Raw genomic sequence first — 26,953 nt, forward strand, 5'->3', positions numbered from 1 at the left:
TGTGCTCCCGTGGGTGCCTCCGTGGGTTTGATTCTTCCTCTTTCTTTCTGCCCCCCCGCCTTCCCCCCGCACACACACCCAATCATGTGCGGCAGAGAAAATAAATAACACTTACTTTCTGCACATGGTGACGGCTGAATGGTGAACAGTTCAGAATTGGTCTAGGCCACGTTTGCCTGCCCGTACACAAAGGCGTCACTGGACCCGGCATGATCCGCCGCGTCCTGTGAAACGTCGGGTTCGAGCTTTGACCAGCGGATTCATTCAGACTGAGGCAGAGCTGCCGGAGGACGTCCACGGACGTCTTTCCGGGCTGTTACAGAGACCTGATCTGCTGGTCCGAGCGTAACAGACGTCCCAACGGTTCACAGCTGAAATCGCTCCAGTTTGGGTGAAAAGTGCAAGTTTGGTTGACTTTTAAATGCAGACATCGCTCAGTTTTAGGTTAATTCACTGTGTGTTCTGCTGAAGATCGTCAGAGCCTGAGGGCATGTGTGTGGATGAATTTCCACCTGCGTGATTGTTCGTGAGGCCCAGAGTCAGATCCCTCTCTGAGGCACCGCAGGAAGCTTGGACTATTAGTCAGAGCTTTGCCGTCACCATGAGAGCACAAAGAAAAATATCAAATGCTGCTTTGCACATAAATGAAACTGCACTATATTTGTTAATGAGTGGAGATATTTTTCTCATTTTTAGACTAGTTTTTTATTTTTCTTTAATTCTTTCATTTTTATTATTGTGAAACTAGAACACAATAAATGAATTTAGGCCAGTTTCCTTATTTTGAGCATGTGCAGGGATTCATGACATGTTTTAAAGAAGAAATTTGAACGAATGTAATGTCACTGCTGATTGTTTGAGTGTATATTTAAATACTGATCATATTTAAGGACTAAAGTGTGATTTAGGCAGAGATCAGATGAATGAGTCCTGTTACGAATCCTGCAGCCGTCCCGTAATTAAAGAAAACATAAAAAATAAAAAAAAAAGGTCCAGAACAAAAGCAGGAAATGAATTTGGGCGTTTTGCTGTGAGATCTCGCGTTGAACCTCCCGCACGGCGACGTCCATCAAATTGTGCAGAACCAGAAAGGATATTTTTAATTTTACAGCTTCCAGATATTTATCAAGTATCTGTTGTATATTTTTCTCTGATGCGTTTCTTCTCCCGGCCTTTAAACACGGCACATCAGTGCGGCGAGGCCGGCGTGTGCAGCGTGACGCCGACACCCTCACCTCAGATTATGCTGCTGTCAACACATTCCCAGGTTGTCGTCACTCATCTTTAGATTTGCGTTCGGGGGGTGATCGCGTTGATAACAGACTGCTGTTGCACTAAACTGTGCATCATCGTTTTTTTGGCGTGCGGAGGAAGTGGCGGAGGGCGGGGTCAAAACTGTTATCACCCTATCATATCTCTGACAGCTACCTGTCAAAATCAGGTCGCAGCAAGAGATGCGAGGATATCCTGCGATGCTGACGAAGCCAAACGCGGCCCTCTCCCTCTTTTCTTCTGTCTCATTTTGCATTGTTAATTCTCACTGCACTCCAGCATTAGCTTAACGGGAGCGCCGACAGCAGCCAGGATAAAAAAAGAAAAACAGGAGGAGGTTATGGGGGGGGGGGTGTTTCTGAAGAAAGCTTATGAACTGTCAGCGTTCTGTCAGGAGGAAAACAGCGCGGTCCGTGAACTCGTTTGATGCGTTTGACTTTGTGTGGCGTTCGCACACCGAGCGCAGGAAACGAGGGACAAAGAGGAAAAAATGTGTTGTGTTATGATGTGATGTGTGCAGGGCTGGCACTCAACACGCCTTCCATTTGTCTTCCCCTCCTTGTGTGTGTATGTGTGTGTGTGTGCGTGCTCCAGATGTTGGGGAGGACTTGGTGAAGACAGCGGGGAGCATCCAGCCACCTCTGCCCCAGCATCGAGAGCGCTCCCTGGGCTCGTCCTCCAAGGACTGCCCTTACTGCGGCAAGTCCTTCCGCACCTCCCATCACCTGAAGGTCCACCTGCGGATACACACAGGTCAGTGCCTCCACCCACCCGCACACCCCCCGCCTGCTCTGCGTCTCTGCAGCTATGAAACATTTATTGGACTTCATGCAAAATTTACTTCAGCGCTTGTTCTGACATTTCTTCTGGGCTCAGGCTGACATATTGGTTTCTGAATATCGGCTCGCTGGAGTCAGTCTCCCTCTGACGTGATGGAGAGGACGCAGATCCATTGATAATCTATCAGTTTGAACATCGATGCGGGAAGAAGAAAAAGAAAGAAAGGAACAGAGTACAGGCCGTCACAAACCCAGTCATCCCAGTTCAGCAGTGTCAGGTCTAGTGGGCCTGCCTCGGTCCTAATCTGTCTCTGTCCATGGGATCTAATCCCAGAGGCTCCGTGTTATCAGCTGCTGGATTTGAGCATGTTTCCTTCAGAATCACATAAATCCAAATTAAGGAAACTGCTGGCGAGCGTGCACTTCCTCTCAGTGTCCCTCATTTAGGCTTAAGGCCATTGTTATTCCACTTTTTTTCCTGCTCATCATTTCATTGAGCTCTAATTAACACAACAAGGGTTCAGTGTCCTCCAATGACATCACTCAGAGGGCAATTTCACACTCTCTAACTCTCAATAACTTTCGAGGCAAAACAAAGCCGGCCTGTCCACCATTCGCAGGGATGTTCGTGAGACCGTGTGTCGAATAGATTTAGCTTTATGTTTCGGGCGGGTGTGCTAACCCTCGGAGCGGCGCCGTTCCCCCGGTTGTTTTCGGTCAGAGTAATGATGTGGACCGTGGACAGGAGCCAGGGCGCTAACCCTCTGTGAGGTACGAACGCCCCACTGACTATCCAGGTTAAAGTCACATTCAGACTGTGCAGAGGACACCTTACCACAAGGACACCTGGCTAAAGTTTCTCAGGTGTTTCCTGCCTCTCAGCTCATCAGCTTCCAAACACTGTGGACAGCTCAGCGTGATTGTTCACCCGAGGTCTTCCAAGTGAGAGTCCTCTCTGGACCATTTTGGCTATCCACGCAAGCATAATCCCACATAAAGAAGAGCGAGATCAATCGTAGTAATAAAGACTTCATATGAAAAACTGCGAGTTGTTCCTGTGACTGATGCTGCCGGAACAAAGCTGGTTTATGCCATGTTGTTCTGCTAATTCAGCATTACAGCATTAACCCTTAAGCTCACTTTAATCCTAAAGTCACACTTGGGTCCCCAGAACACGGTAATAACTCCACGTCAGCCACACGCCATCCTCCCCTGCGTCCTGCGTGACGCTAATGGGACCAAACACGAGCGTCCTGCTTTATTCGGTCAGACCTGAAACCGGCGACTGAGTTCACTGAGGACACAGGATGTGCTTTTTCTATCCAATCAGACTTCACGGGAGTCGCCCCCTGCTGGACAGCAGAGAGAATGCAAGCTTCAGACTCACTTTTCAGACCTGACGATGCATCAGACGCTGACTTACTGCATGAACTGAGCAGATATCTGATTGATAAATGCTTTTACTGTCAGACTGCAGTAGCTCTGAAAATATCACATGACTGCCTTTACTGACTTTTTACGGGTGGTCGGACTGCGACCCTTTAAGGTCTCTAAACACATCCAGGTCACCTCGAGGCCAACCTCCCCTCCACTTGCTGCTGCTTCTTGTGTTACCTGCTGCTGAGAGACCTGAGTTATGTCTGCTTTGAGTAGTGTAGTAATGATCCCCGTGAGGCCCGTATTTTATCGCAGAGGAAGCGGAGCCCTCGGCCGGTCTGATTGAATCCACAGTACGTTTTATTTTCGTCCTTTCGTATCTCAAACAGACAGTAAAATTAAAGGCCTCGCTTGGAGCCTCCACCTGGGGACAAATGTGAGAAAGTTTAGCGGGGATGTTGTCTTTTTTGGGTGGAATGTATCCTTGGACGCGTGCCCGTCGAGCTTAGACGCAACGCGGGGAGAAAAAGAGCTTGATGCATCCCCAACATGTGGCCTTTAAATCACTCCTATAACCTAATCGTACCAGCTCCGCTGTGACATCCTGATTACATCCACGAGATGACTTTTACAGCGGCTAAAGATCCTCTCTGCGCTCTGGTGACAATGCGGGCAGATTCACAGCTGACAGGCGAGCTCTCCTCCGTCTAATGTAATGTGAGTGACACAATGGAGTTGCTTACCGAGCCTGGTCGAGGCAGCATTATGCGACGCAACGCAGAGATTAATGAGCGACTAACACCAGCTTGAAAGGAATGAAGTGAATTTAAATTTCTCCAAAAGTTAAAGAGCTAATGTTACAGTATTAATTTCCTCTTGAACAGTGAGTGGGAAAATATCCATTAGCAAAATTAACCACAGTTTTCTAGGTAGCTAACATTGTGCGGCTGTGGCACTACAGTGTGGGGCCAGAGCTAATGAACACACTGCAGAGGGTGATATTTCATTATACAAATTAATGCTCACATTTTAATGGGAAAGTCACATAATGAATCTAGGCTTCAGTGACAGCAATTAGAGGCCCAGATTGTCCCCTTCTGGACAAGGCACTATTTAGCAGTAAGCAGCTGTGTGTAAAAAATAAAAAGGTCCTCGCTCTTGACAATAGCCACACATAACTTCAGGCAGGGCCACATAACCAATAAGAGTCCCAGCTCACCTATAAATGAGCAGAGGGAGGAGGAGGAGGAGGAGAGACAGGACTCGCCCGTGTCACTTAACCTTAACCTAACCTTGTAATCAGGATGAATCAGGAGGGACCTGTGATCTCCGTCTCCATTCCTCTCGCTCCCCTGAGCCCTCATCTTCCTCTTCCTTCTATCTCTCATACATTTTCTTTTGTCGCTGCATTTCCTTCCTCTGTTGAGCAGGAACTTCACAGCACCGGCTCTTCTTGAAGGGGGAATTAAAGAGGAGTGGGACAGTTTTGGAATTTCTTGCTGTAAATTTTAGAATTTAGCCCAACGTGTGAAACATTTCTGTGGTACTGACCATGTCGTCTGTTTGAGGTCATATCCTATCCCAGTGAGCCTCTTTACCCTTTCTCTGGTAACATCTTGATGTTTGGGTCTGCACCTTTCATCGCAGAATAAGCATTTATAAAACTGTATTTCCTGTTCGTCATCCAATAAGAGTTCATTTTCTTAATCCGTACACGCAGCTGCTGAACAACTGTTAGCAACGAGCACACAGGAAGGACTGTTTTCCCAGCAACCCAACCTTGTGATGTGACATGGGTGGTGCAAACACCTGAGCACTGGCCAGTGTGAGCTTTAGAAGCTCCAGCCATTTCCAGTCAACACTGGTTCTCACGTTCCACACTAACTACAACCCTGATTATCCCCGTGTATCAGGGTTATGTACACTAACTACAACCCTGATTACCACCGTGCCCACTAACTATAAACCTGATACCACCATGTAAACTACTATAGCCCCGATACCCTCATGTATCAGGTACACTATAACCCTGAATACCACTGGCCACTGTAACTGTAAGCCTGATTACCCTGACAAGACTAACACTAATCATGATACCCCCATCTAGACTAACTTTAACCCTGATTACCGCAGCCAGAGTAACTATCATTTTCCAACACAGTATGCTCTCACATGAATAAAAGTTAAAAGAAAAAAACGTTCACATCTGAAAGTCGGAGGGAGGTCTTTAACCCAGTTTAAACTGGTTCTGTTGCATCATATTCCATCAATGGTTTATGAAAAATGAGAGCTGTGATAATGTTTAAATATAAACTTCTACACAAAACAGCTTCCTCTTTGAGGCTTAGCCACTATTTGTGTCATATATGAATCATCTTTCTAATTAATCTAATAAGGTTCAGGTAAACTGGTGTTAGAAATATAAAATTATTTCTATGGTAACAAAAAACTGCAGCATTTTTGTTCAGATTTTTAAAATGTTTTCTGTGTTTATGGAAAATAGCACAGATACTTTTTTTAACCTCGTGTGTTTTCAGAGGTGTAGCTCTTTCTTTCTGACTGCACTGATGTGTTAAACCTCACAGTTTAGCTCCACAGTTAACGCACTGCATTAAGAAATATTTGAAAAAAAACAACAACAAAGCTGCACAGTTTATGGAAAAGAGCCAGATCCTTTTTTAAGCACATATGAGTGAATAGTTTTCAAGTTTAAATCTTTTTTTTTAATTCTGATTGTGTTAGCCGACTAAACCTTATAAATGTTTACCACAAATGTACTTTGTGCTCCTCAGATTTGACGAAAACTGCGGTTCGTTTTGTAATTACACAGTTTCAGTAAGTTCATCTTTTTTGAATTATGTGTTTTGTTGACACAAAAAAAAAATCTGTAAAAATATTGTACAATATACCATTTTTTAAAAAAACTTAATTTCCTGTGAAAAATTCTTATTTTGCTGTATTTTTTAACCACACATTGAATAATCTTCCATTTGCTGTTTACGGGAACTTCGGTCTAAAAACAGATAATATACTGGCAAAACAATTACCAGTTCAGTGTCTGTTTTTTTTACCCAGTGTTGCCGTTTGTGCTCGCTTTCTGGGATTTCTGGAGTTACTAAAGTGACGGTCTGTGCTGCCACTTTTCTTCATATCTGACCCACCGTATAACCATCAGATATATTTAAAACAGCTCCGTGTGTTTTTCAGTCCCTCAAACATCTCAGCCGCTGGTTTTTACATTTATTTCCATCCTCGAAGCCAAATGGAAATTCATCTTCCAGTATGTCATATCTATTAAACCATTTTAATTGCCCCTCTGTACAGGGCTGGGGTATTTATCTTTACTTGTTTCTATGGTGCTGTCATAATTCACACGAAGCCAGATGAAATCCGTGCATGCAACATGAAGTGCAAACACGCTGTGGAGGATCTCAGGAAGAGGAGGAGGAGGAGGAGGATTTATAAGTGCAGAGGTTGTGTCGAGTGAAGGGTCTGCTTCTTATCGTTCACCTCCGTCAAGGTCAGCGTGTCCACAGCGGCTCAACAAAGAGCAGACAGACAGCAGCGAAAAGTTTACCGTTCTATTTTTAACTCCTGCAATTTCCTGGTTTTGTGGCGGCAGCGATCTGTCATGTGGCTGGGAGGTTGTGCTGTTTGCGCTGATATCAATTAAAAGTGGATTAACGGGTACATAATGACCTTTAGCAGTAAATTGTGTGTAATGTTGCAAGGCAGGATACAGTATATTCCCCAGATGTCACACCAGGCCCCTGACGTATGATGGAGCAGATGTCTTAGCCAGTCCAAATGGCCCTCTAAGACACACACACACACACACACACACACTCACACACACACACACACACACACACACACACACAGGCTCAGGCTGACATGCATGCATAAACATGTGTTCTCACACATTCCAAATGGCAAACAGACACACACACGCGCAGACATGTCGTCTGTCTCACTTGCTCCAGATATTTAAAAATGCTCAGCTTTAATGGAAAAACGGGCACAAAGCGAGCGCTCTCGCAGGGCATCGGCATTCATTTCGGTTTGCCTTCGTCCGTAAACATCAGAGGACGGTGTCAAACACGCAACTGCCTCTGCTTTTCATTCTCATCTTAGATATGCACATGCCACATTCATCTTTATTTCCCCCCCACGTGAACATTAACAACCTCTTATAAGGAAAGGGAGAAAAAAATCAGATCAGTCTAATTTCTGTCTAATTTGGCTCCTAGAATATCATTTTGTCCAGTTAGAGGAATCGAGAATGATCATTTGCATCAGGGACGTTTCCTTATTAAATCAGCGCCGAGCCTCTGTTCGGCAGCTCACAGGAGAAGCACTTATTGGGTTAAAAGCTCATCTCGTATGGTTTATTTTAAATATACTCTATGCTTCACAGACACTCTGCTGTAAGAGAAAAGATATCAAATCGCTGTCTTTCTGCCTGTAGTCAGGGTTATCTGCAGCTCTGCATGCTCTCTTTTCCCTCCTCTCTGCTCTCTTTAGTATTTCCACCTTCAATTTTCTTTTGTATAGCCTCCTATTCTTTTCTCTGCTGTATCAATATTCTATTGAGTTGCTGTTTGTGGCCCTTTATTTGAGAACTCTGCAGTAGGTCTGCAGATCGCAGAGTCTTTTTCTGGAATGGTGCCCTCTAAATAATGATAAATTACTTGAGCAGTATGCCATTTGCTAATTATATCCATGATTTACTACACAGCCCGACTTAAATCATTCAAACCAGCCTTGCGTAACAATGCCTTTTTTTCCTTTATAAAATGGTTTCCATGTGTATAATCTAAACATTTTATTGGCATATACTGTATAGAGAACGTGCATGCAAAACATTTTTTATTTCTTTTCCAGCCGTGCGTGCACAAATACCACTGTGGGAACTTTTATATGTGTATATTGAAAAGGGGGGAAAATCGAGCTTAGCGTTTTTGCCTCTCTGTTCATTGTTTAATGAATCCAAATCTGGCTCCGACTCCAAGCCTATTATAATTGCTCGCAGGATGTGTTCTATTTCAACATCTTTCCAATGGAAGATCCACTTCTGGCAGAATAGTGTTGGTGTTATAGCATTATCAGGAATATTCATGAATATGGATGCGCAGCATAAATAAACATATGTAAATGTTACACAGCAGATTCACCCCCCTTTTACTGTAGTGTAAATCGCTTTGATCTGTACTGAATCATATTGTTCTTCATCGCGAGGCTTCGCCACATCCAGCGTGGGCTTCACATATGTCGCCGGCTTGTTTCGTATTTTTTGCGGCATCCGTGTTTTGTGGCGGGGGGCCGCGCGCTGTGCCACGCCTGATGTACGCTCCTCCTGACAAAGTGCAAAAAAAAGGGCGATGTCCGAGAAGCAGCACCGTCATCGCCAAAGGCGCAGGCCAGAACGGAGGCACGATGACCCTGCTGCACGCGCACGCACAGGAACTCACCGCGAGCCCGGCCGCAGGCCCGCGCAGATCGCATCGAGACACTTCTGTTGTCAGCTGAAAATATTATGTCTTGTAGTGGACTGAAAGCACCATATGGTGAAATGTTTTTATGGTGTTGATATGAGTGATGGCTCACTTGGCGGAGCTGGATCGACCCATATTCAGATGCCTACTCCACACCCCCCACACCCCACCCCCGTCCCAATACACACACATCAAGTGGAGCCGAGCCGACGACTGGAAGAGAAAAGACATGCAAGTGTTGGTTGAATGCACAATCGTCTTCATTATCACTTTGTGTTTCATTCTGTGCTACTTTTTAAAATCTCCTTCCCTTTTTCAGGAATTAAATACTTCCTCTTCTTTATCGTAGTTAATGAAATGCATGTCTTTTTTGTCACTTCATGTGACCTAATTTTCTTTGTTCAGGGAGGTTACATGACCCTCGGGCCCACATTCCCTGCTCCAATAAATAGATTTTGATATCCAGTCGATGTAATAAGCAGGTTAATTATTCACTGTTTTACTGTTTCTCTCGCTCTCTTTCTTTCCCGCCCTCTCAGGAGAGAAACCCTACCGCTGCCCTCATTGTGACTACGCCGGCACCCAGTCTGCCAGTCTCAAGTACCACCTGGAGCGCCACCACCGCGAACGTCAGAACGGCTCCACCACGTCAGGCTCCTCCTCTGGCCACACCCCTTCTTCTGACCACAAAGAGGATCATGGGAAGACGGGCGGAGGCATCTTTGCCCGACCGGACGTCCTCCGTAATGTTTTCAAGAGCATGCCCCCCAACCTGGACTTCAGGGCAGGGCCGCTGCTGCCGCATCAGTGGGCATCGGCTCCCATCGTGTCCTCTCACAACCGGGATCGTGACTGTGGGGACCGCCGCTTTGACTCCGCCTCTTCAGCTGAGAACACGAAGACTGCCGATGGACCTTCCACCATAGTCTCTGCCGCCGCTGACGGCGCCGCCAGCTTCTCTGACCTAAGCCGGGCTTACCAAAGCATGATGGGAAACGGAGTCCACTTTCAGGGTTCTCTCCAGGCTTTCATGGACAACTTTGTCCTCAGCTCCATGAAGAAGGATGTGAAGGACAGCCAGAGTCCAGCCCAGCTCCAGGCCCAGCGCTACCATGACAACGGCGAGCCCAAAGCCAAGAGGGCCGTCTCCGGGGAGCAGGACAGAGAGGAGAAGCCTGAACCCAAACAAAACTCGGAGCCGGGCAAACCCGGGTCCCAGTACGAACCGCTCGATCTGTCTGTGTCGGTCCGACCCGAGTCTGCATCCGGATCACTCCCTGGCACCTCCGTCACCATTCACGATAACGTGGCGTGGCACGGATGCCTCTTCTGCTCCTTCTCCACTTCCTCATTGGAGCTCATGGCTCTGCACCTCCAGGCCAACCACCTGGGCAAAGCCCCTCTGCAGCACGCCGACGCAGGCAAGGACGCTCACCGAGAGGGTTCTCCGACCACCTCCACCCTTCACTCCTCCAACACCAAGGCCTCGGGCGTGGCCCCGGACAGAGATGGAGACAGAGATGGAGAAAAAGGCCAGGGAGGCTGGAATAACCACATGGAGCAGCCATATAACCCCTTCCAGAGTGAATTCTACAGAAGGTTTGGTGGCTTGTATGATGGATCCCCAAGAGTCAGTCAGGGCATTCAGGGGTATATATCCCAAGCAGACCACGGTCTGGACCTGCCCAGCCAGGTCTTCGGAGGGGCCTCTTCAGCCGGCCCTGACCAGATGGGCGACAGGGTCTCCTGTGGAGATGCTGAAGATGACCAAGTTGGATCTGAAGATGAGGCTGGAAAAACCGGCGTGCGCAGCACCAACGAGACCCCATCGACCACACCCAAGAGACGGCAGCAAAACCACTCTGACGAAGACGAGGAGGAGGGAGGAGTGGCTGAAGAAGAGGAGGAAAGAGACGAGGATGTGCAGATGGACGTGGACAGAGAGGAAGAAGGAAGTCCCAAACAGCTCCAAGACGACTCCTCTCTTCCCCCGAGGAGTGGAGCGGCCATGGCGACACCGTCCTCCACCATGACTCCACTTTCTCTGGTTCCTCCGCCCCAGAACCAGACTCTGCCGCTGGAGAAACAGTGGCAGCAGGGTTTGGGCCTCCTAACCCCCGGAGGTCCACCGGGACTGTTGAAGGCGGAGCAGCAGACCCACCTGGAGCAGCAGATGAACATGCTGTCTGTCCTGAGAGCCTACAGCAACGACAGCCTCCCTGCGTTCAACGGCCTGGGCGGCGGAGCGGGCGGGGCGCCCCCGGGGGGCATGAAGAGGTCGGACGCACCTGGTGAGTGTGTTTAACCCCTCCTGGTTCTGTAGCAGAATATTAAAAGACAGCCACACGAGCAGAAAGCGACCCCAAAAAAGACAAATATGAGCACAAATCCAATTTTCCCACCAGTGCGTGCACACCAACACTAAACACAGCAGACTAACACGTATACGTTTTTGCCTGACACCCACAAAGGAATCTCAGGCACTCACTAAATGTCTCGAGATTGGCTCTGAAGTGATTTCAGCCTTATTTCAAGCAAGTTTAGAAGCTATCAGGCCGGCGACTAGCAACAGATTAATCTTTATTACACGTTTATATTACTGGGAGTGCAGCGCCTCCCTCTCGCTCCCCAGCATGGGGGGAATAACCCTGGATGAGTCAGAGCAGGACCTCAGCTCCCCGTGCCATCTCCTCCACATGTCTCTTAACTATCTTAGCTCTCATAAAGCCGGCTCCCAAAAGCCCATTACTTTATAAGACTCGTCGATCTATGACCCTGTGAAAAATGAACTGTCAACTTTCATGATTCTGCTAAGGTTATAGCCGCTCCTTGAGACTGAAGAAGGAAGTCTTTTTCTCTCGCTCTCTCGCTCCTTTTTTTTACAATGCTCCTTTTCTGTTTAGGGCTGGTTGGTACTTCTGAGTGTCTCTATAGGAAGAAAATAAAAGCCAGTGTTGGTGTTGAGCTTTAAAAAACCGGCTTATAGACACGACGGAGATGGATGACTTTGCTCCGCTGCTGTCGGTTTGACTCGGTGTGACCCTCGTAATATTATTAACAATCAGGAATATTTTTCTTTGTTTGGAGAACAAAGGAGCGGAACATTTTTCAATCAAACGCAGAGAGAAAATAATATAAAACATAAATAAAATAACAGCTGCTGGTGTTATCTGTGGCAGGACACGGCTCTGAATATCTCGATGCAAGTGTATATGTTTCATTAAAAAGAGAAATGGCTTTGTGAGAGATTGCCCTACATATTGTTTAGTCCAAAATGTGGGCCGGCCCCTCTGCAGCGAGGAATGCTCGACCTTTATAGATAAGGCTTTCTCTGAGGAACAAAGGCCTTTCTTATATGTCCTCGTCTGAGACGGCCATTCATTGTAATTAAAAAAAAAACAAGTTATTGTGTGTCCGACTTCCCGGCAGATCTCTGGGATGGCACCGAAGATAGCATAGAGAAGAGTGAAAGACTATAGGAAACATGAGTAACATGGAGACATGTTGTGGTGAATGTGAGCGAGTGAATTGTTGTTCCGAGTGTGACATTACTCCAGGTGACTCTTCGCCTCCCGTCCCGGCCAGCGGCGCTCTGTGTGTACTGTTTCAGTGCTGGACGGATCAGATAATACGGCGCTGTGGCCCGTAGCTCTCGCAGCTGCTGCGCTCACTTCAGACGCTTCATATCTGTGGAGTAGCGTGCAGTTTGATTCGTGATCCACAGAGAGGGGGAGCGCTGAGGTGGTGGTGTTGCTGGGCGTTGTGGAAGCAGGTCCAAAGAAACGCTGTGTGCTTCTTCAGCGTGAGGTCGTGAACCGGGTCCCGGCGCTCCTTCGGCTCCCAAATCAATCAGACCCAGAGGAACTAGGAACTAGCTCCAACTAGTTTAAGAGGATTTATGAGGTTTATCTGAAGTTAGCTCACTAGTTTCCATCTAAAGATGCTCTGACTGAAACATGCACGTAGAGCTGGATGGAGAAATAAAATGCAGAGACGTTCGGAGGGCTGGTGAAGCTACAGAGCTGTGCTTAGGCTAATGTGACCACGTGAAACTGAAAGTTCATGCTGACCGAGAGTTTAAAGGCCGCTGTTTCAGGATGCGCTGCAATACGTTTCTCGTGCTGTTGTTGTGCAAGTGGAGGAGACAAAACAGACACGCTTGTTTCTGGGTGAAATGCACAGTTGTGTTATATGTCCACTTGTAAAACCCTCATGTCTTTTTTTTTGGGGGGGGGGGAAACTGTGGCTGGAAGAGCAGAGCCGCTGTTCCACTGTTGAGGATGAAGGTGGGGGTGGCAAAGACGTCCAAAAAACTCAATTCAGACCTGGCAAAATGTGATTATCTGGAGTGGGTTTGCATTAGGTTTGTATGCAAATACAGCATAAATCATTAATATCGAAATTCTGCCCTGAATGCGCGTGAGCTGTCGCGGGGCACGCGTCGCACGTCTGGAGTGGCCGTCGCTTCATTAGTATGCCCGGAGGAGGAGGGGAAAGGGTGCTGCGCGCTCTGACACGAAACAGATAGAAACGTAGACGGCTGCGTACATAAGCCACGCCTCCCGAATCGGATTTATCAATAAATGTCATTAAGAGCAGCAGTGGCCCCGAGGTCTCTGCAATCAGCCGAGGTATCTGGTTACTGAGGTACAGTACACCGTGTAAAGATTGACATGAACCCGCACCGTTTGCTGTACTGTAGATGTGCTTAACACAATCAATACTTGGCTGCAGTGCAGACCTATCTATAGCCATGCATTATCAAACATGAAGTATTACATTATTCAAACAGTGCTGTACATGCTGCGGCTGCTTGCGAACAACGCTCCTCACATCGTATTACTTACATTACCTCAGCCCCCCCACCCGCCCGCCCACCTCTGCTCCTCTAATATATGACATGTGGACCTGAGAAGGCTGAGACTGACAACCTGAAGAGGAGGAGGTGTTGATAAAAGTGCAGGACTTGGATGAGCACGTTTAGGATTTGAGGAAAGAAAATGGCAGAGCTCAGAGCTGAGCACCTCTTACTGCGGGAGAAGTGTGCTACAGAAGCCGGCGGTTAGTGGATGGAAGTGAAAGCAGAGAGGAGAGTGCTGTGTGTTCTCAATTAGAGCCGTGACTCCTGCTTTCTGAGCGCTCTCACGTCGCGCTTCTCCTCAGAAGTGCTGCGGTTTGTTTGTGTTAGCTGCAGATGGAAACTCAGAGGTTCAGCTCGGCGCGCGCTCTGAAACAGCCGGCTGTCAGTGAAGGAGCCCTCGTGACGTCACCTGAAGTCCAGCCGAGCGGCGTGATGACTGAAACTCTAGCCCCGCCCTGTGTTGGCGCCTGTCTGATTCACAGAACGAGCTGCGTGTAGTTTTAGGAGTGGCCCGTCGGCTCTTCTTATCGTAGGATGTTTGGACATTTGGGATGTCTGGACGTTGCGTTGTTCCCTGCATGCCGCTGAGCTGCAGTCACCTTATTAGACACGTGCCAGCGAGCAGTGCCGCTGCTCTGGTCCTTTCCACGAGCCAAGTTTCTCTCAGAAGAGACGATGGCTTTCCAAGTGCCTCTATAGCTCGCTTGGCACCATGTTACCACCGGCCAGCTTCTCCTGACACACGACTGGGCGGAGCGCTGCTGACATGCCAGGTGAAGCTGAAGCAGGTTTCTCCTCTCGGACTCTGCTCCTCAGGTGGTCGGCCTCTGCGCTGGTACACAAATGATTCCAGCACACCAGAACACTGGGATCCGCTGGTCTGAACAACACTGAGATTTGGATCAGACTTTCTAATTGTTGACACGTCGTGGCAGACGTTTGCCGGGTGGGAGGAGCCAGTCCGGTCCAGAGCAGGCGCGCCCTCCTGGTCGTATGCAGGTTACTGTCAGAGGTGCCTCCGCCGTGAGCGTCGAGATCACATCCTCACAGCGCGCTGGCACACGGCGAGCTGGGCGTGTTCGATCACGCTCATTGGTGACATCACAGCACACATGCCAAAGACCCCTCGTACGTACGTGAGCAACGCAGGCAGCTTTGACGTGGACAAACACTCACAAACGTCCACACACACACACACACTTCAAACTTTTCGTGATGTAAAATGTGGTAATTGCCAATAATACTATTCCTTATCAGGTGTTTAATTACCATGATTTGGTTGCTGTTTGTATTTAACACACACACTCACAGGTACACACACACGCGTGGAAAGCAGTTCACATTGCTGCTAGACTCCCCTGTGTTCACTAATGAGCCCGACATGTGGCTTAACTGTGTCGCTGCAATTATTCTGTACACTTAAAAGTGAGGCTGAGGGTTCACAGCTGACAGTCCTGGATGGGCAGATGGTGCCTATGAACTCATTTATCAATACTGGGGACACAGGCGGGCTATTGGTCGATATATTTAATTCATTTTTGCAGTGAAACTCCAAAGCCGGCCTTTAAAGCCTGTTTCAGGTGCACACACACAATCAGAGGAGCATCTTTGTGTTTCTGTGTTTGAGTACTTCCTAACAGCAGAGGGCATCTATAGCATGGAAACATCTGGATCCTCCGCTGCTCTTTCTTTAGTGCTCGCTCAGCTCTGAGCCAGAGAATCATTTCACTGTTTCACCATGGGAGCCTCCAGTGGGCGTTTGAGAAACTGCAGCTTCAGTTGTCTCATTATAATCTCCGCTCTGATGCTTAGTTAGAATTTTTTATCTACCTATCCATTTTCTTCTGCTTATCTGGGTTTGGGTCGCGGCACCTCCTCCAGCTCACCCAGGGGACACCGAGGTGCTCCTAGCCCAGATATAATCTCTCCAGTGTGTCCTGGGTCTGCCCGGGACTCCTTGGCTCAAATGGCTCGGTTTGAACTATTACCATCTTTAATTTACAGATTTTTCAAAATTCTCTAACATTAAAATAACACCTTTATTTAAAAAGAGAATTTACAAAGTGACAATAAGACAAGATAAAAGTAAAGAGAGGCATCACATAAAAGTGTGCAAAACACAATTCAAACAAGAGCTGTGCAGCTGTGCGAGGGTCACAATCAACGCTGTGACATCAGTTAAGCGAGTTTCGGGTTTGACTGCTGGAGCAGACGGTCTGCTTAAATCGTTTATTTGTGCCAAATTGAATTGGAGGCTTCTTGTAAACAGTTTAACCTGATTAGAACTTCAACCAGAGTTTGACCACAGTCCGAGTGACTGAACCGCCCTCCTCCCTGCGTTTTCCCACAGTCCACGATTCTTCCTCCTGTCTGTCTGCCTGCCTGTCTGTCTGATTGCTGGAGGGCAGGGGCTCCTGCAGTGATTAAGCCATCTGGAGGCCTGTCTGCCTGCCTGTCTGTCGGTGAGACGCCTCCCCGGGCTCTCATTGTGTGCAGAGATGACAGCTCTGACGGCTGCTGAAGGCGAGGTGCCATTTCCCACGTGCGTCTACATTACCGGTTTAACTTGTGCAGAGGTGCATTATCACCTTGTCACCCAAAAGTGCAAATAGTGTATTTTTCAAAGAGCAATTAAAGGTAATAGCTGCTGTCAGGCTGCACGGATGGGACCTGTTGCGCGCTCTCAGATGTGATAGCTCTAAAAATATTTCCCCCGCTCGTCAGCCGGTCCTCTCCGAGAACGCTTCCCGCCGGCGGCCGCGCGTTTTTCCTGGAAGTTCAGCGAGCGAGAGGCGGGATGGAGTTGCTCTTGATAAGGAAACAGAGACGAGTGCCGGGTGATCGCAAACTTGCGCGACAATTATTCTCTTCATTATTTTAGAAACAGGACGGGGAACGCAGCGAAGGCAGCGTGGGAGATCGCATTTACACACTCCATCCATACGTGTGTGCCCGCGTGCGTGTTCACGTGCAAATCAGCTGCTTTTATGTGCACTCTGTATACACCCCCCCCCCCCGGTAGTGTGCATCGTATTCAATATTGCAAAAGTTGAAACAATGGGTTATAAATTGGCCTTCCAACCCGATATATCTGACATGATCTCTGCTTCCCATCTCGTTAGTTTGCTGTTTGTTTCTTTTCTTCCCTGACTCCTGTAGACTTTGTTCGGTTTGAGTTGCTCCTCTTAAGAATGCAGCGTTCCCTTCCCCAGGCGCCCCGGAGATGTGAAGAGGACGCCTCAGAGGAGTTGTACTCGTAAAGCTCCTCATCCTCGGAGGGAGAGACAGAGAGAGAGAGAGAGCACCGGCAGGCAGAGACACACAGGCATAATAACTACACTTACACAGCTAGTCGACACATAATGAGACAATGCAGCAGCAACTTCAAGGAAAAAGGCAGATATATAAAAAACAACAGAGAGCGAGGCAGAGGGAGAGGAAAACAGGGGGCTGTGGGGGTAAAAAAATAAAGAAAATCAAGAAACTATGTCAACTTTTATTTCCCGTGTTATTCCACATCAATGGCGGCATGCAGTGATACTAATAAAAACAAAAAGTATACACAGGTACAGACACGCAGGCAGTGAGCTGCCGTGTTTGAAACGCTCTGTGGCAATTAAGGACAAATAACGCGTATTATTTCCCGTCGTGACGAACGATCCTAACCAGCCGCTAAAAAAAACGTCCTGATTTCGACATCAAACGCAAACAAATAAAAACGGCTCCAATAAACAAAAGTTGTGAGACAGACAGCGCACAAACCGCGGGGGGAATGAGAATAAGAGCAGCGAGTGCAGAGACAAATAAGCCCGCAACATTATAACATTAGCAGTTAGAAAATACACTTAATTCCTCAGCAGAGATGGATATAAACTGCATTGTTGCGTTGCAAATCCCAGCCACCGGATTTAAACTGCTGCATTGTTTTATTAGGGAAATATGGGGGTGGAGGAACAGTGCTTATTCTAATTACAGTGATTTAATCAGGATTAGGGAGGTTACCTGGATGAAGCGAGGGGGCATCTGTGGCAAGGGCACATGCTTTTAGACGGGCCGGGTGCACGCTGGCGGGGCCGCCCCTTATCGACGCTCATCGCCGGCGCTGACTTCAGCCTCCGAAACGATGACTTTCTCTGCCCGTGCACGAGTAAACACTGGCCTGTTTGTTCTCGCCGTCTTTATTCCTTCGCTTTTTTCCCTCCTGCCTGGTTAAACAGCAGGCGGAGGGAATCCATTTTAATCTGATTAATAACTTAGTTGATCACATATAACCCAATTTTCAGTGAGTGCCGTCCTTGTGTGCGCGCGGCCACGCCCACGCTGACCTTTGCGGTCGCCCCGGTAACAATAAGGCACAATAAGCGCCGTTGTTCTGTCGGAAAGCCGGAGAAGCTTTACATCATGACCAAAATTTAATGTGGCCCTCTTTGCACAAAAGGCCGGGCCTGCGCAGAGATGGGAACGAGTTTCCCGCCGCATTCACAGAAATATGAATCGGCCTTTTAAAACAGATATGGTTACATATTCATTTTGAAAGGTACAGTAACGGGCTCAGGCTGAGCTGCCCTCCAACACTGGGGCCTTTGTTCGCTGGCCGGCTAATAACCGCCCCTGATCCTGATCCTCATCTCTGACTGCTTACGGAAGAACCCCCCCGAACCTATCTTTGATTACACCGTTATACGAGCTTCATTTTGTCATTTCGATTTCACTCATCGTGTTTAGCGCTGAGAGATTTGTATTCAGGATTGGCAATTATGATTCAAACGCCACAAAGTAAGCCTTGTGAGTTTTAGTGATGACGAGTGAGAGAGGGAAAAATATCCTTCCTTTCTCTGTCTGTCTGTCGCACATGCACACAGGAAATATGAATCAAATATTCATGAAGTGGGCTGAGGTTCTCATGCACCCATATGCTTCCTTGTTCAAGCAGCTTGCAGTGGACAGAGGCATCCATCCAGCCTGTAACCCCCCCCCCACCTATCACCAGAACTGCTGCCATTGCCGTGATCATTAAATAGGTCATCTCAAACATGCACTCCTCCTCTTTCTTCCTGTTTCTTCGTGCTTCCTCCTGTTTTTTCCTGTTTTTTCCTGTTTCCTACTCTTCCCTCCTCTTTCTTCCTCTTTCCTCCGTTTCCTCCTCTTCCCTTCTATTTCCTCCTCTTCCCTCCTGTTTCCTCGTCTTACTTCCTGTTTCCTCCTCTTCTCTCCTCTTTCCTCCCGTTTCCTCCTCTTTTGCGGCGTCCTCGCTGCCCTCCACCGTGCCCCTCGACTTCCTTCTAATAATCTGTTGTGAGAAAGACGAGTCCTTCGAGCTCTGTGATTCACTGGCCAGGAATCCTTGTAAAATCAGGCCGCCGTGTATTTGCCAGTTTCCAGAAATTGTAAGTACTTTATGGTTTATAGTTTTTTATTATGGAATGAAAAGGGTGCTGTGAGGGGCTGCTCCGGGGGGCGGCGAGGGGAAGGAGGGGGGATTAAAACTGAAGGGATTAGCACCATACTTTAAGATAAATCTTTTTTAATGTGAAACCTCATCCCCGTTCATTCTGGGGTAACCACTCTTATTAACTGCCGTGCTTTCATGCGGCCTATTTTTTCTTTCGCCGAGCAACTTTTTAAGCAGAGGCTTTTTTTTTGCTTTTTTTTGGACACGCCGCTCGCTTCGCCGGCTCCACAAACAACCTTTTTAAGCATTTAAACACAGAACAATGGCAAAGCACATAGCTGCACACATTAATGCTTTTGTATCTGGGAGCAAAAAGAAAAAAAAGGCAGAAGAAAAGAGATAAGCAGAGCTTGGCTACGCCGGCCCTCCGTCTTTCCCTCTCTGCCTCTCTCCATCAGCCAATCCCGGCTGATCTGTATGCATCGGGGGCTAAACAGACAAACATCATATTCTCAGTCTCCAGACTCTAATTGACTGAACAGGGATTGGTCACACTTTTAAGAAGCGTTCCATAATGGATTTCCATGTTTGTGTCTCTTTTAACTGGCGGTGCGAGGGGAAGCCATAAATGTTGTCTTTATTACTGAAAACAACAGCCCTCCCTCCATCCTCCTCCGTCTCTCTGTTTCCTCGCCATAAAAGACCATATCAATGCGACGGCCGGCATTCGTTGCAAGGTCAACTCTGCCGACAGATGACAAACGATCTCAAGATGGCCACATCATCTGTCCCGTAGCTGCCGGCCGAGAACGCCGCCACCGTGTGCTCGTCTTTATCCCTTCTTTTCACTTTATCATCATGTCGTGGGGGGGGGGCAGAGCGAGGAAAACCAGCCACCTGATATCCACCAATGAGGAGAGTTTTCAGGCCAAAAGGCAAATGAGGATGGGGGCGGGGGCGGAGGGGGGAATCTTTTCAAAAATCGGCACTTATCGTGTTTCTGTATCAGGAAGCAGACTTGGCACGAGCCGGGGATTCAGTATTACGGACAAGCTGCTCATCAGATGGGAGCTGGTTTATTTCTGTGGCCCACCCCCCGCCTCCCCTCCATCCGTCCATCAGTACCTCCCATCCTCCGCCACCCCTCCAGTCTGCTTCTCATCCAAACGTGTCTCATTTCTCCGACCGGACGACTTCTTTCATTTCAACCGTGTGATTGATTTCTCCTGTTTATTGTTTCTTCTTCATCTTCCTCATTATCTGCGTTTGAAGCGCCGCTTAAAACCGCTCGGTTCCTCCTCCAGCGGCGACGGCCACTTTTCACAAAACTCTGACTGCGTTTCTTAATTACGTGACTTCTCTGTAACACGGCCGTCAGCTCGCAGACAGCCGCTCTCGCGTCGTTATTACCTTCCCGTTTGGACGCCGGCTCTCGGCAGGTAGCCGAGCCCCCCCGCCCGCCGTCACATCGTCCTCCTCTTCCTCGTGTTCGTCTTCCTCGTTCTGCTCTGCTGTTCTTGGGTAAAAATGGATCTGTGCCATCAGTTTGTCATTTTTAAAACAATAAAAATGTTCTGGTTGAGCCGCCCCGCCCCCCGCGCGTCCTCTGACAGTAAACGAGAAACTGAAGCTCCGCTCGTTAACAATCAAATGCTCAACAGCTTCATGTTAACACGTTTGAAACATTCTGTTTTTGAAACCTTTTCCTCCCGCTGCTTCCCTTCGTCTCCACGGTTACCGTCATAGGGTGTAAATCCAAGCTGCTGACAGGCTAACACCGAGCTAATGGCGTCATTCATTACAGTCCAGCTCCGAGCTCCTGTCTGCCCACAAACCTCACCCCTCCCCGAGCTTCTGCCTGAGGTTACTTCCTGTTGAATGGGAGTTTTTCCTTCCCACTGTCGCCAGGTGCTCATAGGCTGTCGCCTGAGTTTCTCTGTATTATTTCTCTACCTTACAATATACAGTTATATACAATATATGACTGAATTAAACTTTGTTTTTTTTTTACTGTCAACAAACAATAAAACATTTAATAAAGAATTACATATAAATATAAATAATTAAAACATTAACATGAGCAATGCAGTGATTTCTGCCTGTCATAGGTCAAAAGAACAATTATTTTACAATTGATGTCACAGCTGATATTAGTTTATCACTTTATATACTTATAAAATGATAATTGCAATGTTTTTCTGCAGTAAAGCCGGACGTGGGTCCAGTTTAGCTTCTGTGTAGTTGAGCCAAACTGGATCCGGGGCCCGTCGCTGCGTCGCTCTCTCCACTTTTCTGTCTGATAAATCTTCCCCGTCCTTCACACAAAGACAAAAACAAACAAACAAAAAAAAGCTGGTCATGTGTGACACAAAGAAAGAGTGTCTCCACCTCGCAAAGCAGGACCAGTCCTAAAATACAGGAGCAAACTGTCAGACTGTCAGAGTTCCTGCAAATGTTTCACAATAAAAGCCTGCATAGAAGAGCTCCTGTGAACCAAAACTGCACAGTAGAGGTCTTTTAATTTGAAAGAGAAGGAATTAAATAAAAGACTTAAAAACCAGGCACGCATGTGAAATATGTTTAAGAAAAATGTGACTCGATTCGTCGATACGTTCGGCTGCTTCACCACAATGTCACAAAATCCACCCAGATGCTCATCAAAACCAGCTGCCAACCAATCAAATGTTACACATTATTATCACCTAAATCTTCGTCAGCAGTGAAGAAAAGCAGCTTAATTAACCTTTCATTGAGTCCGGTGAAACATTCCCAAAGACGGAGCAGGACGCTGTGTTTTATTGGATGTATAAAGTGTGGATTCGCTCACACAGTCTATCGGTTTTTGGGAATGCAGAGGCTGCAGTATTGGATCTTACACCTATTGAAGCTGACGCAGTATAACAAAGCATGCAGGGCCAAAAGTAATGATCATATACAAATATCAATATGAGAAAGAGTATGTGCTAAAGAAGATGCATGGCTATTGATGTTTAAATAACTGTAGCGTCAGAGAGATGGAGAGAGGGGGAAAAATGTGAATCATATTTTCTCACTGGGAGAAAAAAAAAGACCTAATCGAACACATCCCACGAGGCGCAAACAGCGAAGTCAAGGGCAGGATGAAAGCAGCTCTTCTGCTCCTCTCTGTCTGCGAGCAGCCCAACAAAACTACAAATAAAAGCGTGATCGGGGCGCGGCGGCGCTTCGCAGGCCGGCGGAGTGTTTGACAAGGCAAAGCGCGGCGATAAAAACAGTCAAAAGTTAAGTCGTCAGACGCTCTCCCCACTCCGCGGTGTGTCTTTTCATTTGTCTGCGTACACGCAGCTTTATTTGCATTTCAAATGCTCATATTTGAAGAGGGTGGCTTAAATGCCAAGACGCGAATTGATGACAATCGCCTCGATTCAAAAGCATCGGCAGAAAGCCTCTATCCTCGCCGCTGACATTAAAGCTAAAGCAGAAGCACAAAACAAATATATATTTATCTGTGCTCCTTCCTCCTCCGTCAACCTTTCTCTCCGTCTCATTATTTTAGGATCGCTTTACATTTGAATATCAGTTCTCGGGCCGAGCGCGAGCCGCTGCCCACAAACTAAAATAAGAGAATAATCAGCGGGCTGCAGAACGCGCGGCCATCGATTCGGCCGCTGCCTTTTTTCATCGCTTTTCCATATTCATTTGTGTAATTTACAGTAAATCCAATAGCTGTCAGTCACAACACGCGAGGACCGAAAAACGCCGTAAATTTACGGTGTTGGGAAACAGCTGCTGCAACATTTACAGCACAGACCACTCTAAAATATTAAAGATGTGTCATCGCGGGCACTCGGCCCTGCATCTGTAACCATCTGCTTTCTATTAAAACACTACACCCAAAAAACTGAGGATGAGGCCTCGCGGCTCGCACGATCTCTCTCTCAGGCCGTTTCCTCCTCTCGGCGGAGGGGAAGCCGGTTCGCCGCAGACGTGCGAGCTGACCGACGGGAAAAACGCTTCGAACCCGAGTATTGCGGGCCACCTGTGTGCACGGCCATGTTTGCGAGGCCTCCGCAGCTGAGCCTCTTCTCTTTGCTTGTGATTAATCGTAACTCGCACACCCTCCCATCGATTTCAACACATCACGCTGCCGCCGGCCGCGTGGCCCCTTAGCCTCGAGCCGTCGTGACTGCGAGTGCCGGCCAAAGATTCGGTCTCCTCGCTGATATCTCGGGTTACTCGGGGGTGCGGAGGCGTGCGGTGACTCAGACTGTTTGGGGCGATGACATCTGTCCTGTTACAGCAGAAGAAGAAGAAGAAGGAGCAGAGGCTGAGGGCGGCGCTGCTGCTGCAAAATATTAAGTTACAGCAGAACAGGGAGACTTATGGGCCGAGTCAAAGGTAAACAATTACAGCATGGTGAGTCACTTTGTTGGAGCACAGCTAAAGGAAGATCATCTCTCCCTCTTAATAGGTAATTTCCTTTGTCTTGTGAGGATCGGATCACAGCCGGGTGGTCTGCCGAGAGAAAAAAATCACGACGGATCCAAAGTTGGCTGGAAAGCGTCCAGCGCGGCGCTCCTTCGGAAACATTCTGTTCAAATTAAACGAGCGCCTGTTTGCAAGGAATGCGCCGACAGATTCGGAGGGACGTTTCCCAGTTTATGTCTCCTTTTTTCACATTTCGTGCTTTCTGTCATCTTGTCTGTGCTAAACTAGTTGTCCTTTTTGGGGGGGCTGTCACCCCCCCTCCGCGTCGCTCCGTCATCCTCCCTCGTGATGTCACTATCTCGGCGTGAATCATTAGGATATCAGTGTTCAGCCAGTGACAGAAAGAGCCTGATTAACAAGCTCTCTTGTTTTTCCTCTCCTCTTTATCCTCCTCCCTTTTTTCCTGAAACGAGGACTCCCGCTGCTCCCAACGACATTTCTTCCCCCTCCTCCCTCCTCATCATCCCTCCTCTTCTTCCCTGTCGTGGATGGCGGGGAGTCACAGGTGTGTGACAATAATTACACATACACTCAGAAAAAAATAATGTCGTTTCCTCCATTTAATAAGTTTGCAGTAAAATAGGCAGCGAGATAGAGAGAGATGCAGAGAGCTCCAATCTTATCGGATACCCCAACCTCTAACTTAATCATATGGCTCTTAAGAGCAGCCTGCCACCAGCTGGGGCTCCGTAATATGCATGCAATATGTGTGTAAAACGATACGCTTTAATTTTGAGCCCACTTTAAGCAGCAACAAAATCTGTTTATATGGGAGACATTTAAAAAGAAGAGAGGGCTGGAGGGAGGGGGCGCGGGATCGGGTTAACTCTTGCTCTCCGGGCCCGACAAACGCCATCTGTCTGGTGTCGGCCGCTATCAGAGCTCGGCGCCGCGCACAGACCGGAGCTGTGTCCACCCTTTTTAAGTTTCCTGTCGCATGGCGCCGGGGTTGCGGTCGGACTTAACATCCAAACGCGCACTTTCGCTCAGTTTTTCTTCCCCTGGCTCGCTGTGATGTCGTACAGAGCCTGTGCCTTACAGCCTGATACTAATTTAGGAAGTTTACCCTTCATAACTCACCTGTATAAAGTTGGCCTTATTAGGGGCGTGGCCTCTGTGACTGACACAGGCGGCCGTAGCTGCTAGCTGTGTGCTAGCTTCACCCGAGCTGGACCGCGTTTGTGCTGTTGGAGCCTTTTTAATGACATCGTGTGACCAGCAACGTGGCTGCTGTGAGGTCACTGTGCTAACAGAGCGCTGGATGTCAGCAGGTATGAGAGTGATGCTCCTGCAGACGGCGGCAGGATCGCGTCTTTCTGCACAGAATAAAACATTAAACTCTGCTTCTATGGCGGCACGTTTCTCCCGTTTCCTGAAACCTCGCCGGCTCTCAGAGCACGGCTGACAAGGTTAGGAATAATGTTCCTCTCTCGGCGTGCCTGCATCGATGCGGGGCATCGATTCGGGGAGTTTTTATAAAGTTAGAGCTGTTAGAGGCTCTTAAAGCCAAACTCTTCTTCTTCTGGTGAGGCACGAGACGCGAGGCTGGAGCGCAGCTACGAGGAGGAAGTGGGAGCGAGGACAGAGGAAGCAGAGCTTTTGGGGAAGGAAGGAGGGAGTGCGTGTGTAAACTTCAAACAGCCCGTGATGGCGGCTGTCGCTGCCGCCGCCAGCTCTGACCACTCCACAGATGCTTTTGTTCCCGCTCATTCTCACTCCTTCACCCCCCTCCTTCTCCTCTCTTCTTGCCCGGTCTCTTTGGTGATCCAGTGTGAGAGGAGCGGGGGCTATCAAAGCCACCGCTGTCTGTTCCAGACTTCAAAACCCGGGGCCCCCGTCCATCCGTCAGCCCCAATCATCATATCTGCGAGGCCCCGGCGGAAAGCCTCGTACGCTGGAGGAGAAATATTTGATCTGTCCTCTTTGCGAGGATCAACAGTCACACAAACGACAGGGGCGCCCCGGCGTACGGGGGGAGGAGGAGAGGGGGGGGAGGCTGCTGCTGGAGCAGGGAGGGAAACTCCTGCGCTGGGCAGCAAAGATCGTTTATTAGACGGTTTCTAAATGAAAAAGTAAAAGTGCCGCAGTGAGACGGCTCACCTTTAAAGACTCAGATTACACGGCTGTGATCACGAGTGAAGCCTTCTTCCTTTAAAGGAGCGTCTCCATCATTAACCTTATTTATTTTATTGTATTTTAGTTTCTGATGGGAACCAGGAGCAGCTCACACATGCTCAATTTAAGGCTTTCTTTTATTTTCCAGAAGTTTCCTGATTCGACAAAGATTTTTTTTTTAATTGATATTAAAACACGAAATGCTCAAATATAATTTCAAAAATAATTTATTTTACACAAACGTCTCGTTGGTGTAGTCAAGTTTTTATTTGTGGCCGTGCGATGAAATATGTGAGTCAAATAAAAGATCTGTGTCTATCAATCTATTTATCCGTCCGTCCGTCATGTGACACTTATTTATAGAGTGTGTATAGTTAGCTCTTAAATCCTGTATGTGAGATCAGACTACGTAATTACTGAACTCATTAAGCACTTTATGTCCACCAGACCTCGTCCCCTGTGTGTGTGTGTGTGTGTGTGTGTGTGTCATGCAGAGCAGCAGCTGGTTGTGTTACTGACACACACACTGAGGTGGTGTTGGTGGTGAAGAAGATGAATATGTGACTTGAAGTTGAGTCTGTGTTACTGAAGATAATGAACACACACACACACACACACACTGTGCCCTGAGTGTGTGTTCAGGCATGTCACTCATGAGCCCCGTCACTTCCACCCGAGTCACCAGCAGGACTCGGGACACATGGACGGACACGGGGGGTGGGGTGTGTGTGTTTGATTGGCGGGATGGTGTGCAGCGTGCAGTAATCCATCACAAGTGTTTCTGACAAAGAGCTGAAAGAAGAATCCAGACCGGGGTCGTGACCCCGGGGAGGCGGGGGGTGTTCCAAACCTCTGGAAGCTTCCACAGTGTCACAGTGAACAAACACGGTGTGAGTGGGCTCACGTTTGTTGGTCTGAGGATGCTGTGGTGGCGGACTCAGGTGCTGCTCAGGACCGCTTTCTGTGATGACGAGCGCAGCGTGATGGCGGATCATATTTTTTCTTCATGCTTAAAAAACCAGCAGCAGTTTTCAACGTTTGGCTGCTGTGATGCATTTGAGATGAAACTGTGACTTTTATTATTATATAATATATACTCTTATTATTTATTATTATTATTATTATTGAATAATGCTCTTCGATCTCTTCAATGCAGCTGGAAATTATTTTAATGACTTGCACTGCTGGGGTGAAT

At 47.9% G+C, this 26,953-nt stretch overlaps 1 protein-coding gene across 5 annotated transcripts in view; it reads left to right on the forward strand.

The window, feature by feature from the left end:
• The window catches only part of znf536 (zinc finger protein 536), a 180,787-nt gene that overhangs the window by 129,464 nt on the left and 24,370 nt on the right, over positions 1-26,953 (forward strand). For all 5 annotated transcript variants that reach the window (XM_063481303.1, XM_063481285.1, XM_063481294.1 and 2 more), the window contains 2 exons: positions 1,867-2,025; positions 9,463-11,214. In XM_063481303.1, coding sequence (XP_063337373.1) covers positions 1,867-2,025; positions 9,463-11,214 — 1,911 coding nt within the window. The remainder of the gene's footprint in view (positions 1-1,866; positions 2,026-9,462; positions 11,215-26,953) is intronic.

The sequence above is a fragment of the Pelmatolapia mariae genome, linkage group LG1, assembly GCF_036321145.2.
Source record: "Pelmatolapia mariae isolate MD_Pm_ZW linkage group LG1, Pm_UMD_F_2, whole genome shotgun sequence".
Classification (NCBI taxonomy): Eukaryota; Metazoa; Chordata; class Actinopteri; order Cichliformes; family Cichlidae; genus Pelmatolapia; species Pelmatolapia mariae.